At 35.6% G+C, this 20,282-nt stretch overlaps 1 protein-coding gene across 2 annotated transcripts in view; it reads right to left on the bottom strand.

Annotated features, from left to right (window-relative positions):
* The window catches only part of LOC113070646 (follistatin-related protein 5-like), a 97,861-nt gene that overhangs the window by 63,931 nt on the left and 13,648 nt on the right, over positions 1-20,282 (bottom strand). For both annotated transcript variants that reach the window (XM_026244036.1, XM_026244035.1), the window contains exon 3: positions 15,724-15,972. In XM_026244036.1, coding sequence (XP_026099821.1) covers positions 15,724-15,972 — 249 coding nt within the window. The remainder of the gene's footprint in view (positions 1-15,723; positions 15,973-20,282) is intronic.

Raw genomic sequence — 20,282 nt, 5'->3', positions numbered from 1 at the left:
GTTATTGAAAAAAAATCAGATTTTGTAAAGCCTCAAGTAAGCGTACAAAAATGTGACAATTTATCAAACATTGTGACTGCAATTTGAAAAGCAGAATGATAAATATTTAACATCTCATTAAACAACGGCGACAAGTCACATTGAAACAGCAACTTTTTATGTTCAACAGGGTTTGTAATTATGTATTTAAATATATTTTAAATATGCATTTAAATTAAATATTTCAATACTTTTTATATAATTTATTTTTTATATATGAATACACAACATATATAAAATATAACAACACACACACACACACACAAGCAAATAAAAGTTTTATTTAAATAAATAATAATAAATAATAATTTATTTGATTAATCAGTGAGCGATTCATAAATAATCTACTGAATTAATTATTCATCGACTCACTCATAAACACTTGATCTGTTCCTGAATAACCCAGATTTTTTTTTTTTAATGAATCAGTTGAGTGAATGGTTCAAATGATCCACTCATTGTAGAGAGTCACTTGTTGCCACCTACTGGCATCTGCTGAAATAGCAGCTGAAATTAGAGTCCTGCACGAGTTCAGTGACCCGCAAATTTGGCTGAAACGGGTGAAAAATATCCAACTGTGTCGGATACGGGTGCGGGTGCGGGTCGGGTCTCAAAAAAAATTGCTAAATTGTTTGTAAAGATAAAAATGTGTACAACAGAATGTGAACTCATTGCACCTGCTGAAATATGTATATGTATGTATATATATATATATATATATATATATATATATATATATATATATATATATATATATATATATATATATATATATATATATATATATATATATATATATATATATATATATAGAGAGAGAGAGAGAGAGAGAGAGAGAGAGAGAGAGAGAGAGAGAAAATCGAGCCCACCTTAAAGCACTCAATGTATATATTACATATTAAAGCACTTCTGTTTGCAGTTAATAAAACACAAGGCTACATCACTATATCAATTATAATTTGGTTGTGCAGACTCAAGTACTGTACTCTAGCCAGTTTTAATAAGGTCAATAGAAGCAAAATTCACAGTTTAACTGCTGAAGGTCTCATACACACTCAGAGGAACCGGCTTTGACAGACAAAATGAGTGAGAGGCTGACAAGGCCATCTCGTCAAGGAGAGCAATATTTTGGCATGGCACGGCTGAGCCGGCCACCCTGAGGGTCGGGAACAGAGAGAGACTAGATATGAGAGGAGGGCAGAGAGATTTCTTAATGCTGTCACTATCTTCTTCTGTGTGGGGCTGTTTTTAGCCACTGTTATCAGATGCATTTGACCGAGCTGCTGTTGTGGTCAAGAGTTGCTGCTGACGAATGCTGCCACTGAGGAGCAGGGAACATCAGGTAGAGGAAGAGATATATTACCTGATAATATCAACAGAAGAGAGGATAAACAATCCAACGTAGGACCATCTGTTGTATTCAGATACATTTTTGACGGAAGTATAAACAAAAAGCTTCCTGGTCTTGTAGGCATCCATTATGAACAATCAGGGAGACAAACCAATAGTAATATAGCACAATACACAGGTAGAAATATTTATCAAACTGTAATGTGTACTGTAGGTATAAATTAATCTCACTGTGATATTAATTAACACTAGTGTTGTGTGTGTGTGTGTGTGTGTGGGTAAAGTACTGTAAAGTACTGTAAGTATTGCATATGTCACAATTTTTCTCAGTAAGTATATTTCTAAAGGTACTGCTGACATGCAATTTTCACCAGATGTTGGTAAAAGCTCAAACAATCCATACATAAGATCTTGAATCTTGAATCTTAAAAGAAAACAAAAACAAGCTCAGAAATTAAGTTTTGAAAAATATTGAACACATGAAGAAAGGGAGGTGGATAAAGGCATAGAAAGCCAAGTCAACAGCTGAAATCTATCAGTAATTAGATAGCAGTCATGCCCTTAGTCAGTGGAAATGTAATATTAGCTGGTTTAGTCCCAACTGATGGCACATAAAACGTGTCTCATTACCAGCGTGTTACTCAAGAAACATTTCATGATGGGTTAAAGCAAAGAGCTCTCTTAAGACCTTTGCAACCTTATTGTTGCAAAACATACGGATGACATTGGTTACAGAAGCATATCTATACTTCTGAATGTTCCAGTGAGCACTGTTGGGGCAATAATCCTGGTGTGGAAATAACATTATTTTTTATCATAAACCAGGTAAGAGCCAAGGACCACTTGTGGAGAGCTTCAGAAAGATCTGGAATTAGCATGTACAATTGTTTCAAAGAAAACTATAAGTAATTGACTCAACCACAGTGGCTTGTGTACACGTTCACTGTGCAAGACTCCGTTGCTGAAGATAAAGCTTGAAGCTCATTTACGTTTGCTGCACAACATTTAGACAAGCCTGTGAAATACCGGGAGAATATAATCTGGTTTGATGAGACCAAAAACTATTTGGATACCAAAATACACACCATTGTCAAACAGCACTGTGCATCACCCCAAAACATCATGGTACGGCACTGGCAAAATTCATATGACGGATGGAATGATGAATTTTCTGAGACTTTCTTTATAAAAATATTTATAAAAATCTGCTGCCATCTACTAGGATAACGAAGATGAAATGAGGAAGGACATTTAAGCAAGTCAATGGTCCCAAACACACAGCCAAGGAAACTCTCAAATGGTATTAGACAAAGAAATGAAAGCTGCTAGAATGGGCCAGCCAATCACCTGACTTGAATCCGATAGCGCCAAAATCACACCTGAATAGTGTGACTAGTTTCTCTATACAGGAGTCGTCTTGAAGCTGTCATTAGCAACAAAGGCTTTTGCACAAAGTATCAAATAAATTTCAGTAAGTGTGTTCAATACTTTTTTTTCTTGGGTCATTCCATTTTATCACACAGAACTTATTTTTTTTTTACTTATTTGTTTTGTTTTATTTATATTGTAGTTTTATTGTATATATGGATTACTTGAGTTGTCACCAACATCTGATGAACATGTCTTGTCAACTGCACCTTTAGAAATATATTTAATGAAAAAAAAAAAAAAATCAATACTTATTTTACCCGCTGTGTGTACGTGTGTGTGTGTGTGTGTGTGTGTGTGTCAAACCCTCTATCAGTGGGACAGTACATGACAGTGTCCAAAAGATACCATTCAAAACTTCAATGGTTGTATGTTGCCCTTGGTTTGCCCTCAGATCTAAAGCTGACCTGAAAAGCCACTATGTACCTCAGCATTCTTGACAATCACAGGACATCCCATTCATTTAATGTGTGTCCAAAAATGGGCTCAGCAAAATGTGGCATTGGGCCTGTGTGTAATCAGAATGCTGGTGATAAACAAAGTGATCTGTAGTATTGGCAACCCATTCGCTCATGCTTTCTTTTTGTGGCTGGTTGGGAAGGACTGTCTGTCAAACTGATGGGGCTATCCAGCAGACACTCTTCACAGCAGCCTTATGGGAGAACTGCAACAAACGTCCTGGGTTTTGATCAAAACACCAGCCGCTTTGACTTTGACATTCAGGGGCAATTCACAATGTGCCTAACAACAGTCTTACGGGAAACATGAGAAATGTCCAACGGCCAGGTTGAGCTGAGACACAGTTTATTCATAAGTTTGGGTTTGGAAAAATTCTTAACTCTTTATTCTTTAGATTCTTTTTTGAAAGTCTCCAACTCACCAAGGCGGCAATTATTTGATCAGAAATACGGAAAAAAGGATATTGTGAAATGGATTGTTTTCTGTTGTAATATATTTTAAAATGTAATTTAAACATGGTGGCAAAGTTGATTTTTCAGCATCATTACTTCAGTCTACAGTGTCATCTTTCAGAAATCATCCTAATATTTGACCCTGGACCACAAAACCAGTCATAAGTGTCAATGTTTTGAAATTGAGATTGGGCTTATATAAATAAGCTTTCTACTGATTTATGTTTTTTTTATTATTATTATTTATTTATTTATTTATTTTTTTTTTTTAGGATAGGACAGTATTTGGCTGAGATACAACTATTTGAAAATCTTCAATCTGAGGGTGCAAAAAATAAAAATTGCCTTTAAGGTTGTCCAAATGAAGGTCTTAGCAATGCATAATACTAACCAAAAATTAAGTTTAGATATATTTATAGTAGGACATCTTATAGTAGGAGATCTTTACTTAATATCCTAATGATTTTTGGCATAAAAGAAAAATCAATCATTTTGGCCCATACAATGTGACTTAAATGCGACTTAAGTTTTGTGGTCCAAGGTCATATATGCTGATTTATTCTCCTCATTATCATCAATGTTGAAAACAGCTGTGCTGTATATGTAAAACTATACATTCCATATTGTGTCATGCAGCTATTTTGATTCAAGGGTCCATGGTGAACATTCTAAAAAATAATTACCCATATGGCTTGAGTAATGAACACATGACCATTTATGTGCCCTGAAGGCCTACACAGAAACATGAAAAAGCTGTGACAATCAAAGGGGAGCAAAGGTGTTTTATCTCAGAGGATCTAAATAACTATGTCACGTGTCAAAGTGCTTGATATCACCTCACAAACATTAAAGGCTCTACAGTATTTTCATGCTGGCTGTGCAGACATTTGATATTCAGTTACCCATAATGCGCCAAATGCTGTTTCTTTGATGAATAAAGGAAGGGAGCGAACATTGAATGGCTGCCATTACAGAGTGACGGTGGAGGCCATGATATAAGAACAAAGGCAAACAGCCACCAGAAGATCTTCTACAGTCTTACAATGGCATTTTTGTTATCACAGCAAACTTAATGCTGAGTGACTCGACTGATAACAAAACTACAATCCCCTGCCCTTTCAAAAGAGAGTGAAAGTTTTATCCAATCTGAGCTCCTCCACTATACTGTAGGAGGAAAATGTGTGATTCTACAGATAGGAAGGATGACAGAATGGTACATTTTGCTCCCCTGTCTCATATATACATTCTCTCCTTGAACTTTCCTGCACAATCTAAGCCGTGAATAAATGCCTTCGAGCACTTAACACAGCGCTGAAGTCAGGGGAATGAAAAACATGACCTCTATCTAACTGTCTAGAGCTGCAAAACGTCCCTATCCACTGTGGTTTTACAGGGAAATAAATAATAATAATAATAATAATAATAGCCTAATCAACTTCACCAAATTAAACAGATTAAAATGAACGGATGAATAAATGAATGCATACCAGAATGCTGAATTTATATGAACTGCAATAATTATATGTATGCTAATATATTCATTAAATTCAAATTCAGATGCATCCTGTTTGCTACCTTAAATCAAATTATGGAATTGAATCAGTTAAAATATAATACATGTAGTGAATTGAAGCATTAATTACATGTATGCTAATATATTTTTAATTCAAATAAATCCTGTTTGCTACCTCAAATCAAATTCTGAAATTGAATTAGTTAAAATATACTTCATGCATTGAACTAAAACATTAATTATTTTTGTGCAAATATATTGAAAAACATTTCTTAAATTTCAAATTCACCCTGTTGCTACCTTAAATAAAATTCTGAAATTGAATAAAAACTTTAATAAATGTAATGATTTAAAACACACACACGCACGAACGCACGCACGCACGCACGCACACGCGCACACACACACACACACACACACACACACACACACACACACACACATATATATATATATATATATATATATATATATATATATATATATATATATTACATTTATTTTCAGAAAATCTGCAATTTAATTAGAATAATTAGACTACATATTTATTTTGAATAATGAATGACCCTTTTGGATTTATAGGTTGAGCACAGAGAGCATCTAAAAGCACAACCAAGACTACTACAGAATAACATAGTTGCTGACAGCAGTCCACCTCAAAGATCTCCAGAGGTTTAGCTTCTGACATTAATGACGTGTAACACCCAGACCAGGTTTATCTTTCCTACTGATGAGCTAGCCAGCCTGTTACCACATTCTAGCTAGGCAAGAGCGATTGCCTCCCTTAGCTCATTTTGCTGCTTCGCTAAGATTGATGACAGCAGCCGTTGGGTTCTAGACGAAAAGATCCATGAGACAATTCTGAACCTCAATTCCCCATATGACAGCAATTCAACACAAAATGGGCCATTGACTTTTTTTCCTTTAAGCAGTCCAATTCAACTGAACATCACTATGGCTAAATGCACAGAATTCATCTTCATTCCAGAGCAATAAGAGAGGTGAGATGAACCATCCATCTACCCATAGACCAAAGTATGTCCATGACGAAATAATATCATATTCCTTGGGCAGCTAACCAAATTAGGAGATCTAAATTGGGACAGAGCTTCTCCATCAATACAATGAGTAAATTATCTTGAATGTTATGTCTCTACTAACTATGCCATCCATCTTCTTTACTCTCCTTTTGTCTTATTAAATAAATCACTAAAAAGTTGAACGGCCTAAGAGTTTTCTTCATTTTCCTATATTTTTCATCTTAAATGGAACATCAAGGTTTCCAGATTCTCTCTGGTCTAAAAGTGGCTACTACACCTGTCGACTACACCTGACTTTGTTATTAAAAAGGAAGAGTGAGGACTTTGAAGCCTTCAAAATCAAATGTGAGGTGAGCACTTCGAAAAGCGGTCTTATCATTAATCACTTCAGCTGATGATGGATTTACAACTTCAGGAAATCCTGTGGAGATGCACAGAAACCCTTTTTAAGGAAAACTGTCAAATGCACCAACAACCCTGAAGTGTCAAAAATGATCTATTATAATCCATCAACAACCCTGAAGTGTCAAAAACCATCTATTATAATCTATTCTGATTATAATCTATTCTGATATTATATTCTACCTAATAGTTTTTAGATAGCTTACCAAAAAAAAAAAAAAAAAAAAAAAAAAAATCAAATCCTCCCTGAGCTGCAACCATCAATCATTTTGTGTCTGCCTTCATTATTTCAAATAGGAATAATATAATAAAATGGTCTATGGCAAAGGATGTCATAGATAAAGAAATGTAAAAATATTTTGGTACATTTAATTAAGCATCCTTTTAATTATATTTCCAAAAATGTTTTAAAAAACATTATAACAAATATCATGAATTATTGATTAATAATTATCATCATGTTATTAGGAAGTCACACTACACTATAGAAAATACTGCTAATAAAACATATATTATTAGAGTACTAGAAATATACTCTTCATAAAAAGAATGTATCCTAGTCACTGTACGCTTCAATTAATTTGTAATGTAATAAAATGAAATAAAATGTGTTTTTTTTTCCATGACCCAAAAACATTACATGAATGTTATATTTTTAAATAAATGTTCCCAAACTTGGTGTTGTTAAGATGTTTTTTTTTTTTTTTATGGTTAATTGCACAAACAACACTGCAGTGCCAAAAAACTTGATTTCCTCTCACACAATCTGGATTAATTTGTTATTATAGCCTCACTAAATAGCTAACAGTGTAAAAAACTTCCATCCTCATCAAGCTGCACCAAATAGTCCATCAAACTTGTGCATTTGTGTCTGCGTTGATGATTTTAGGGACGTAATAAGGTTCCCGTGTCTCATTTTTGGTGCAGATGTGATTGTGGTGATGCTGCTCTAATCCTGCTCACGCTGCATGCGGATGATCACATACTCCCGTGGGGGTGGGTTGAAACATTTAATCACGCCTCCTGGAGCTTCGCCATGCATGACCTCATCCTTACCTCTACAAATTCACTCAAATTACAAAGCAATTAAAATCTGAGCAAAGCTTTGTGTATTTCAGATATATTTTCATTTTTAAATCGTATTTATTGAAAACAGTTTTCTATAAACCAGAAAACAGTTGTATCAAAGTGGTGTAAGACCTGGATGTGGTTACATCATAAAAAAGGATGGAATCTTGCAACAGTCATTGTTTTCTGGAGGATGTCAGTTCTTTTGACAGTAGACATCAGTTCAGAACTTGGATATCTGGACTGACAGAAGTTCTGTTTTTTGTTAAAGTTGGAATTTGGAAGGTTTGAGATGTTGGCTGGTACAACATAAACTACATATGAACCCAACATTTCCTTAAGGGCAAATCAATATTAGCATAAAAGCCCAAGCATACTCCATTTCCCATGTTCCACACCATTTTGCACACAGCTTTCAAAGTATACTCAAGTGGGGATTAGTACAGATGGATTTGTTTGACACATTAACACCTAGTTGACTCTTCAGTAAACATTTAACTTTGCATGTACACTGTTGAATGCACACTCTTTGCGGATACACAAACTGAACTATATGTGCACCAACGTCTACGGACTGGCCCCATGACAAAAATTGTTACATGTACAGTGTGTGGACTGTGACAGAACGTGGATAATTTTTTAAGTCATATTTATTTTAGAATCTGCAAAATAAGAATATTTGGATAAATGGAAAACGATTCTAAAAATTTCTTCACACTAAGAAGTTCACATATCACGTCTTTTGCGCGCTCAAATTCATTATTTCCAATGTAGGCGCGCGGTATGTGCCCCGTCGACTTAGAAACATTTCAACTTTTCAGGATGCCGCAAGCGCACCACGGGTCATGTGACAAGAACTAACCAATCAGCTTAATCCTTCCCGTAACAACGTTGAAAGCTCAGCTGATCATAGTTGTATATGGATTGCCATTTTGAAATAAATTTAGTAGCAGAGCTACTGCAAGTGATTTTTAGAGCTGCAAATCCATATAAGCGATTTTTAGAGCTGCAAATCCATACAAGCGATTTTTAGAGCTGCAAATCCATTTATCCTTTGCTGAAATTTCTGTGTCTTCATGGAAAGAGCACGTCATGGTTACTTAGCAAAGGCAGATGCCTCAGGGGCGCAACTGCCCAAGCGCTTTGAAAAGAATGAGAAAGCGGCGCGCCTAGCGTTTTCCACGCGTTTTTAGGATGCGATATGTGAACGGCCCCTAAAAAAGTTCTTTAGGGAACCACACTGGTTCTTCTATGGCATCGCTGTGAAATCCCCCTTTTGGAAACCTTAATTTTAAGAGTGTAGTACGTTTTCACCATATTATTTACCATTATTATTTCCAAGTAAAGGAGAATAATGGTGAAGAATGTTCACACAGTTGTAACTGTGACTATCAAGGTTCAAACAATACACAATTCTTTACCTAGAAATTATACGTTTCTATGTGACATTTTTGTCAAAACTGAGTTATTCACACACACACACACACACACACACACACACACACACATATATATACATAACCCTGCATAACCTGTGAACAATATTTTGTCTTCTGAAGTCATAAAATAGCGTCACATGAAGAACAGGCAAAATAATTGTTGATCTAATATATTTTAGATTATTCATAAATTAATATAAACATTATTCATATTATTATTTGCAAAAATAAATAAAAAATATTATCTATATATCACATTTAAAATTGTATATTTATATTTGATAAATCATATGTATTGTTTTTATTACACAGTTACAGCTGTAAAGTGTTAAGTTAATTGTCTTGGATGACCTATTTATCCAAAGAGAGAGAGAGCCAACAGTGCCACACACAACTTCTGAGTGTCCTCAAAGAAAAAAAAAAAAAAACCTTACATGTCTGTGAAAATCCGCTGTTGGGGTAATGAATGAAGGTGTCTGTTTCTGAAGTTGCTAGGAACATATAAGGGGACAGGGAGTTTTTTTTGACTCTGGAACATGTATAATCAGTGCATACTCATTAGAGTAAATCAAGTTTCCCTCTCTGTTTCTCATGGCCTTAATGCTTTTTTGATCCCTTTAAGCCATGTCTCAACTTCCAACAGGTAGTGCAGTTCCTAATAGGCTCATTAGCAGTCCGGACTGCAGTAGGAGGGATGGCCCGGGTGGGTCTCTCTCAGAGGACACCACAGCTGTCTCCACAGGGAAAGCGCTTTAATTAGATGTCTCACGGCAGAGGAGATGAAGACGCTTTCAGTACTCTGAGATACAGGACTTGGCTGACATGCAAAAAAAAAAAGACATGTCTGGTCATGGGCACCAAGCCATGTGGGATGCTGCATGTGTGAATTCAAATATTTTAATTCTGTGAACTGGCTTTTATTTAGCAATAAAACAATATACAAGGTTCACCAAGGCTGCATTAACATATTATATTTTAATATTTTTTTAATGTAATTTAATCCTATGATGCAAGGTTGAATTTTCAGCATCATTATTCCAGTCTTCAGTGTCACATGATTCTTCAGAATTCATTCTAATAAGCTGATTTGATGCTTACTATTAAACATTTGACCAGCAGTGTATACTGTATCTGAAGACATCAACACATTGATCGTGAGCTTCTTTTCCACTTCTTTCATAACTTAACCATAACATTGGAGGTAACCCACATTTGAAGTCAGTCCTTTCAATTGTCAGCAACATCCAAAACAACAGACAAAAAACTAAAGAAATGTGAAAGGCTGACTGGAGTTACATCAGACAGACAACAAGCTTCATTAACTCTTCATTCTCATGAAAGAAATTGAAGTAATGGGGAGAAAAGAATGCGATGAATATATCATCTTCAAAACAACTCAAACAACCCAAACTTACACAGTGTGTGGAGCAAAGTGCAGAATTCTGAAAGAGCCATTTAATTTCCCCAGTGCAAATAGTCATACGTTGAGTGAGTCACTGGAATAGGGGACATAATTGAAGCTTAACAGACAGAGAAAAGCTTAATGGCAGGATATTTTCCCATAACAGTCAACGCGGCAAGAAATGAAACTTTTTTCTCGCTCTGGCTGACAGTAAAGCTGTCTTTTGAGACGTCTGATTATTCACCATAAGTACTTTGAAAGTTTAAAACTTTGACGCGTAATATTCTTCCTTTTGTTTGATGTATTAAACAAGAGCAGCAGGGTACCACAAATCTTGGGGGTCTAACTTAAAACTATATGACAAGATAACCTTTTATCTTTTTCTGTGCTGATTTTCCATTCAACTTTGTAGATGTCTGTCCTTTCGAAATTGTCATCTGCTGGGAAAAAACTGACTGGACAGACAGATAGATGCTGTGATGGGTCAGGCCCCTGCCACTAACGGGTGTCCCGAACGATACGGAACAAAAGAGATTCCTCTGAATATAATGCCCTGTAATTGCACAAGATGTTCTGTTGGGCTTGAATGTATGTGAGCAATTAGAAAAGCATTTCCAGTTTGCTTTGCCAACTCAACAGCTTGCATCCCATCGTTACCCAAACCCACTGCATCGTGCCAAACCACACAGCCCTACAGGCACGCAAAATCCGAAACCTCATCTTTGGCTAGAGAAAACTCCTTCACAGCTTTCCCACTGGGACATGGAAGTTCTGTAGCCTACAGCATATGCTCTGTGATGTTTTATTACTTAGTATTATGGCATCTACCCTGCTACGTCTCTTCTTTGCCCTGGTCAGCACATAGTTTGGGAAGAATCAGCAGTCTCTTGATGTTCCAGTAAGCTTTCATCCTGCTGTTTTTTGGATAATTTGCTCTGGCGTATGTACAGGCCCCAAATCACTAGACTCTGACAATATCAGTATTTGTAAACACCGCCTGGCCACACAATCAAATGCACTGAGAGACAGGAATAATATTGGAGTGGTAAGGTGGAGTATAAATGATGCATTAGAGAAGAGTAGTATGCAGGGCTTTGACATTTAATTGGCCACTGCTGCATGTCCCGAGTGCAGACATGGCTGTTTTCTACACACAAAAAACAATCCAAAAACTGTTTTGTACCTACAACAATCACACAACTCAATTATGAAAAGGTACAAATATTTTATAGCACATAAAATCTTTGAATGGGCATGACTGCATGCACTGATCTATACACTGTTTACATTAGATTGGTCTGTGGTCCAATCCATGCATTTACCGTTTGGTAGTCGAAAAACATCTAAAGTCTTAAGTAGCACAGGTATATTTCTAGGAGTAGCCAAAAATACATTGTATGGGTCAGAATTATTGATTTTCCTTTATCCCATATAAATATTTGTAAATTTACTACTGTAAATATATCAAAACATACATTTTTATTAGTTATATACATGGCTAAGAACTTCATTTCGAATTTAAAGACGATTTTCTCAGTATTTAGATTTTTTTTTTTGCACTCTCAGATTCCAGATTTTCAGCCATATACGGTCCTATCCTAACAAACCATACATCAGTGGAAAGCTATATGTTTATATTTGTAGGATCTCATTTGAATATTATTTATTTATCTACACTTCTCGCTTGAGTAGATCTACTCTTGTTTTGAGAGTAAAAAGAAATAAAGACTGGAGAAAGCATAAGAGGATAGGGCAGTCAAAGATCTCTCAAAGTTCATCAATTTTTTTGTCTCCTCATCTACCTTTTTTCTCTCTACCTTTTTTTCTGATCTGTTAAAAAGCAATGCCTAAAGCTCAGATAACAGTAGTCAGACTGTTATTTGGCTCCCAGTATGAAACGAATGTAAACATATTCACAAAGCTCATTTTTCTCAAAGCTCCTGAAAATAAGCACAAACATTACGTTGTAAGTGCACCTGCCATTGTGAAAACCATTAGAGCCTATTTAATACACTGCTGATAATTAGAACACATAATAACCCAATCCAATCATCTCACCAATTACCAACTTTCTACAGTTTAATCTTCAGAGTTTCAATTGAGGCAAACAAACCAATCATTGTCTAAAGCTACATACAAGATTGATGGTTAAAAAATAAATAAAAAAAATAAATAAAACCATACAAATACCCTGCAGAGCGTTAGACAAATGCACATTAATGTCATTAAAACTATTTAAACAACAAAGATTAATGAATATTCAGAGGATAATTTTGCAATCAAGCATTGTGGTGTCTTCTGTGAAACGTTAATTTGTGGAACAATCATCTATCCTAACCACACACCTCTCTGCCTTTTGTACTGTACACTGATTGACCCAAGCAGGTCAATATCATCATCTGATGACTGAGATTTGATTTGAGAGGGCATTTAGAGGTTTGATTTCTCAGTCAGGATTGCCTATATGCTTTCTAAATGACAGAGGAAGAGCCTGAAGAGATTTTCTGCACATGAATGCTCTGGTCAGGGTGATGTACTGCATTCATAAGGTTGCCAGGCCTTTGTAAATTTGACAAAATTCAACACAGAGTCTCTTTGATGATATACAACCTAAGTGAACAAAGTTTTAAAATCTTTCCTATGATATCAACTAGTTTTAAACAATGTGATATGATAGTCCATTAGTTCAACTAACACATTCAAACTGTTATCATGTTTCATCTGAAGTCATCTTTAGAAATCTAAAGCTCCCTCTGTTGATTGGTGTTTTTTCTTTTTTTAGGGATGCACGATCATGATTTGGTGACATGGTTTCATTCATACGGAAGTTCTAAGCGGCCATGCATTATAATTTTTTTCCTTTTTGTTTTCCCGTTATAACGACTTATTTTTCTCGTTATCTCGACATAAAGAAGTTCGTTTTCTCGTTATAACGACTTATTTTTCTCGTTATCTCGACATAACGAAGTTCGTTTTCTCGTTATAACGACTTATTTTTCTCGTTATCTCGACATAACGAAAGTTTGTTTTCTCGTTATAACGACATGACAGTTTTACTGTTGCTATAGTAACAAACTCAACTTTGACAGGCATCTGATGGACAACCATGCAGGCGCTCTTACTGTAGCCTATATTTCAGCAAATTTAGCTTCGCCTAGGTAATAAGGTCTACAATACTGTATATAAATAAAGGCTGATCAATCACTGTTGATTTTTCCAGAGACAGTACAACGAACGTTTTGTTTTTGTAATTAACATGTTTAAATGGCAACACTGCGAAATTGGAGCTGCTTGGATTAAACTTACTTTTCATTTTCCCTTTATTTGAAATAAAATTATATATAATTTGTAATTTGTAGTAATCATTATATGATGTGGCAGATATCATGTGTGTTACAAGCTTCTGTTTGAAAAGAGCGTCCATGTGAGCGACACAGAACGCGTTGGTGAAACTCATGCATCTGGCAGGAACTTAATACACAAAATATTCTTATTGATTCAAGCATTTAACATTTATGAATTAATTAAATGTCAGTAATGAAGACTTCACAAATTATAGCGATCACGAGGAAGGTCCGCGTACAGTAAAGTGGATAGTGTACAACTCCCCATCAGTTATATTCAGGTCTATAGTGCCACCTGTTGGCGCAGTTTTGTAACTTCTTAGAGAAAATGTATTCGTTATAATGAGAAAATGAACTTCGTTATGTCGAGAAAACGAACTTCGTTATGTCGAGAAAACGAGAAAATTAAGTCGTTATACCGAGAAAACAAGAAGAAAAAATATTATAATGCATGGCCGCTTAGAACTTCCGTACATTCATCCAATAAAAAATAAAAAATAGGATAATGATTCACATCTATATTTTTTTACTTGAACCAATGAAAAATAAATAACTTATTGTCTCAAGTAAAAAACTATAGATTTGAATCATTATCCTAATTTTTTTTAATTGGATGAATGAAACACTTTTTTTTTTTCAGTGTGCTACAGCAGTTGATTTTTAAATCAAATTAAGTCGATGTAATTTCAAGGTCAAATAAAAATAATCATCCTATACAGAACTGACGTTTACTTCTGGCTTTTCAGATGTGTATGCAAGTTCTAATTAAAAAAAAAAAGTTTTGTCACAGTTGTCCGCTTCGTTTCTCATCCAACACGTGAGAAGTTGATCTGAACATCTCTTCACGCCGTCTACTCATGTTCAGGGCGTGGACCGGTACAGTGCGAGCAGAAAAGGGGCTTTTATTTGTGCGCCAGTACACCAACGGCTGAAAGTTTCCTGCTATTTGTGCCTCAGACATTTAGCTCTGCACTTCCAGCCTGTGTCCTGCACACAGATTTCGAAATACTTCCACACAAATGACATAGCGAACGATTAGAATGTAGTCTGTGCACACGGGCGCACTTCTGGAAAAATCGGCCAAAAAAAGACCAAAAACCGTCCGATTGCCGATCGCGTATTTTAAGCAAAAACCATCCGGTTCCGATTTATGGCCAGTCCACCGGTGCATCCATATTTTTTTTTACCTTATCCAGGAATTAAACCTAATGTTTCAGCCAGCAGAACAGTAATGATCATCCAAATGAGCAACAATTCACGTTGTACTGTTTCTGTTTCAAAATGAATCACGATTTAAGAAATGCAGTTCTAAATCAGATTTTACGTGGACAACATAATGTGGACATTTCATTCATTAGTGGCCATTAGTCCATTAGTGCTGGACATCATTTCCGAGAATCATATCTTGCTTAATATGATGAACAAAACAGCTTCTCTCTTTCTTGGAAAATTTATTGGTCAAAAACATTTCCATTGCCTCAGCGCACACATTAGGATGTGCTGTTATTATGATTCAGAATACTCATCCATTCAGAGCTTACAAAAACACATCTTTAAACAAATAAAGATAAACAGCATTAATTTAAGATTTATTATTATTATTTTGTTAACTTAATCGATATAATGTGTCATTGGTGAAAAAAAAAAAAAAACCTTTCAAAAGTATGTAGTTCACAAAAACAGCTTCAACAACTCACTTGAATAAAAAAAGGCATCAGTTGCAGTGAAAGTTTGCGGCATAGACAACAACGGACAATATACTATAACACATAATGTTGGTTCTATACCTTTGTAGAAGCATTCCTCGCTGTGCATGATGGTTATTCTCTGATGGGCCATGCAGGAGGCTCTGTGAAGCTCACAGTGGTTCTGGTAGAGTTTGCCGTCAGATCCACACACAGGTTTGTAATGTGGTTTACAGCGCTCCAGACACTGACATTCTCCTTCACCTGTTTCTCGATTAACCACACAGTGCTTCCCCAAACCACAGTACTTATGTTCACAGGGCCCAGGAAAACCATTCTGACCCAAGAACCCTGCAAAGACACATCAAAGAAAGGGGAAATCATATTAATGTGTAACATTATGGACATATGCACATGCTGTGCTAATTCACTTAAACAACTACATAAACACTCATCATTAGAAGTCAATGAGTTATTTTATACAGGGTTTAAGGTATAACTGTTTTTCATCCCACACTCAACTGAACATTACACTTATTGTTCAATACAAAGCACAGTAAAAAATAAATAAATAAATAATAACAATGATAAAAAAAAGTAGAACTCGAGAGGTCATGAACAGTCTCACGACTGTTGTTTTGTATTTGTGGTATTTTGACAATGTTGGCAGGAGTTGAGAAACCCTGTGGAGGAAACAATCCCACTGCACTGATGATATGTGGGCCGTATGGGCTTCAGATGAAATATGTATGACTGTAATAAAACAAAGCCTGAGCGCTAGCACGATTTCCCTTATTATCAATTACAAAGATGTGTGCTCCACACCTCCTTCAGATGATCATTTCATAGAGATTAAGAATTGAATATGCACGGTCACGTTTCAACTCTCAGTCCCCCTGTTAAACAATGGCAATTAAGTTTGAGAAAGGGAACTTAATAAGTAAAGTTTGTATAAGCTGTACATAAACTCTATTCTTAATTGTATAAAAAAAAATGACAGACTCTAGACTTTTAGAAACATATTTTAGATTCATTAAATTCAAAGTAAACCATTTCTAAAGTAAACCATTTCAGTTATTTTGTATTAATTTTGATGATTAGAGCTAATGAAAGCTTATGAAAGTAAAATATTCAGAATATCTCAAAATATTAGAATATTCCCTGAGATCAATAAAAAAATTATTTTACAAAAAAAAAGAAAAAAAGAATAATTAAAATGAAATTATTTCATCCAGTTTTGCATTCATATACTGTACACACACTTTTGCTGGAAAACGTAGCAGAGAATTATTAGTAGGTCTTTTCAACCCACTTTAACTGAAAAGTCACTCCTGTTATTTCAAAACGTTATGCTTTATAAGCCAGCAAGGTAATATTGATGACACAAAAATTAGCCAAATTCACAACAATCATGTTCAATACATCACAGAAAATCAAAGATTGTGAAGCATAAAAACACGCAGTCGTGTGTTACGAACAGTGGCCTTTACAGGGTGTTAGAGACTTTTTAGATATGTGTACTTAAATGATGACCCCTTCATCAAGTAGCACATAATGAAGACCTTCTCACTGAAGGTTGTTGTAGTAAAATGAGAAAATTGGCTTTTGCCAGCAGGGTGGAGAGAAGCCAAGATAGCGTCTGATTGGTATGCACACAGTACCTCACAGTGACCACGGTGACATCAAAGACAAATGACTAATTCAGTCCTAACGATTTGTTATTGATGAGTCAGCTTTTCAAAGAGAGAAGAGATAGGCTGAGAGGGAGAGAAGGAACGCTTGATTCTGATGAAGGGTTTGGGTGAAGGTGTGGTGTAGTGTCCGGCTTTCATCTGCCCACCATCAAACATGGACTTTTCATCCCAGTAAAAGCAAAGATGAAACCCTTAACAGAGTAGTATTTACAAGATTATCAAAGTCTGCACTAAAGTAACAGTACAAAGAAGTAATATTTAAAAATGTGAGCCAACAAAAAGTTGACAGCAAAAAAAAAAAAAAAAAATTTCATGACCTGAAAAAGAAATGCAGCGGCCTGCACCGGGGAACGATTCCTATAACTGACACAGACAGAAAAGCCATGACTGAGTGATAACTGAGCTCTGCTCACCCAGTTGGTCTCCAAACTGAGTGTCATCATCCCTTAGGTGCTGATAATAGCAGATCCATATGACATGCATGATAACTAATAAGAGCTCAGCAAAGGGCTTCAGGGTCAGATACAGTCATATCTCTTCATACAGACGTTCACTCGAAGATTTTTCAGACAAAATAAAATGATGAGCAAATCAGTTACTCTGTATTTGTGAAGATTTTATATTAGCTGTGAGAAAAAGCAACGCATTGGAAAAGAATCATGAATGCTTGTCATATCTGAGCTATTGTAATTTATATCCGTCTGCTCAAAGCCATTTGTAATGATAATTAGAGTGCTGTCTGGTTTCAGAAGTAGAAAGTCCCATTCTTTTTATCTAAATGTCTCAGGTTACTCATGAAACCATGGTTCCCTGGGAAGGGGAACGAGACACTGCGTTCCCTAGATGTCACTTTGGGGGTCGCCTTCACCATGACTGGTGCATACAGAAACACGACAACGGAAAAAAGCTTTTCATTGATGTATTTTTGTTAGGATAGGACAGTATTTGACTGAGATACAACTATTTGAAAATCTGTAATCTGCAAGTGCAAAACAATCTAAATACTTAAAAAATAGCCTTTAAAGTATTCCAAATGAAGTTCTTAGCAATGCATATTACTAATCAAACATTTTTCTACTTACTAATTCAAAAGTTTTTATATATTTATAGTAAGTTATTCACAACAATTCTTCATGGAAAATGATCTTTGCTTATTATGCATAAAATGTATATACATATATTAGTGCTATCAATCTAGAAAATAATATTCACACATTTTTCTGAAATCAATCGCGATTTATCCCACCTAAACTTAAAGTTTTTAAATATACTTCTATTTTGCAGTAATTTCACATTCAATCTTCAAAATAATGTACAAAGTAACAAGTACACAAGATATCACTGACAACATACAGTATACTGTTGTCAGGGATGTGTTTTAGTTTTGTGCCTTAGGGACCAAAAATAATAATGCAATTTATTTGTTTCATTCACAGGCTCAAACAATAAAGAAAATGGATATAGCCACTGGGCACCTATTTTTTTTATTACTTTTACCTTTTTTAAATACTATATATAGCCTGAATACAGCCTAAACATTAAGATTAATCATGTTGGTCAAAAAACAAAAAAAACAAACAAACAAAAAACTCACTTAAGTTTCTCTCAGTGAATTTGGCATTGAAGTGTTTTTAGTAAAGTGTTTTGTGTAAAGTCTTTCAACTAAGCACTGACACCGCAGCGCTTGCATGAGTGGTGACACGCCAAACTTTCATAGCCTTTGTTTAAACACATGGGTTTTGTCTTTTTCCTCTTAACACTGTGTCATCGTTTCATTCTCTTGTCACCACCAAAGGTGCGAGTCCCATGCCATCTAATGTTTTCCAGCACAGAAGCCGGTCCTTAGGGACTCTGGGTAATGCAGTAAACAACACTCGGCTGCTTTCAGCTCGGCTCGCTGCAGCCCTTTAAGAAGCCTCTGTGGACCCTGCTGCTCCAAAACAGAGGAAACACATCCGGATAAACAGCCTTCAAACAATGCTTCAAACTCCTCATGAAAGATGACATAGAGACATGCTGATCTCACCTGTCTGGCATAACTCATCCATCTGCCATCTCTTTACCAACTACTCTGCCATTCCTTTAAACAAAGCAAATCTCTCCCGGAGTCGTTGGAATGCAGAAGAAGATATCACAAAACGACGACGGCTTCTCATCACTCTGGGGGTTGTATTAACAAGCACCTGGCTGAGGGGAGCCGTATTTATAGAAAGTTTTGCTATGGGAGAGGTGGAAAACAGAAAGTTTGATGTGCTCCCAGGTTTTCATTCATTAAACATGCTGCTGTACAATCACTAAGCACAACAATTCACATCTCAGCACTGGCTAAATTAAAGCGAGACACTGCAGCATCTCAGGCGTAATGATCTGCGATCTGCTTCTCCCGAGATGCGTCAGTTTGAATCAGTTGTGGCATTATTTCTCATTTATTATTTTATTTTCCTTTATTACCTGACACAGATCAGCTCTAACAAATCTGTCGAATGGAACGAGAGCAGCTACAGAACACGATCAACAGACTGCGACGGGAAGCCTCAGTTGGACAATAAACACAGGAAGAGTGTTACTTCATGAATACTTATTTCAGTTATTAATAAATGCAAATATCAATGTATTATGAAGCGCTTCAAAGTTTGACTCTAATAATCTGACCCATAAAGGGGATTTTTTTTAACCCAAAAAATTTAAATTCTGTCACCATTTACTCACCTTCATGTAGTTCTAAACCTGAGTTTCTTTCTAACTGAACGGTTTATGGTCTCTGTTGACTTCTAGAGTCAGGGTGGAAACATAATAAGAATAAGTTAGTAGGGACCATAAACTGTTGTTACCCACATTGTTCAAAATATCTTCTTTTTTGTTCTGCAGAAGAAACTCATTCATTCAGGTTTGAAATAATTTACACTGACAGAATAAACATTTTGGGGGAAACTATCCCTTTAAATTAAAGTTCACAAATACTATTTA

Source organism: Carassius auratus, unplaced genomic scaffold (assembly GCF_003368295.1).
Source record: "Carassius auratus strain Wakin unplaced genomic scaffold, ASM336829v1 scaf_tig00005124, whole genome shotgun sequence".
Classification (NCBI taxonomy): Eukaryota; Metazoa; Chordata; class Actinopteri; order Cypriniformes; family Cyprinidae; genus Carassius; species Carassius auratus.
Note: the sequence above shows the minus strand (reverse complement) of the source record. Positions and strands in the feature narration are given on the sequence as shown.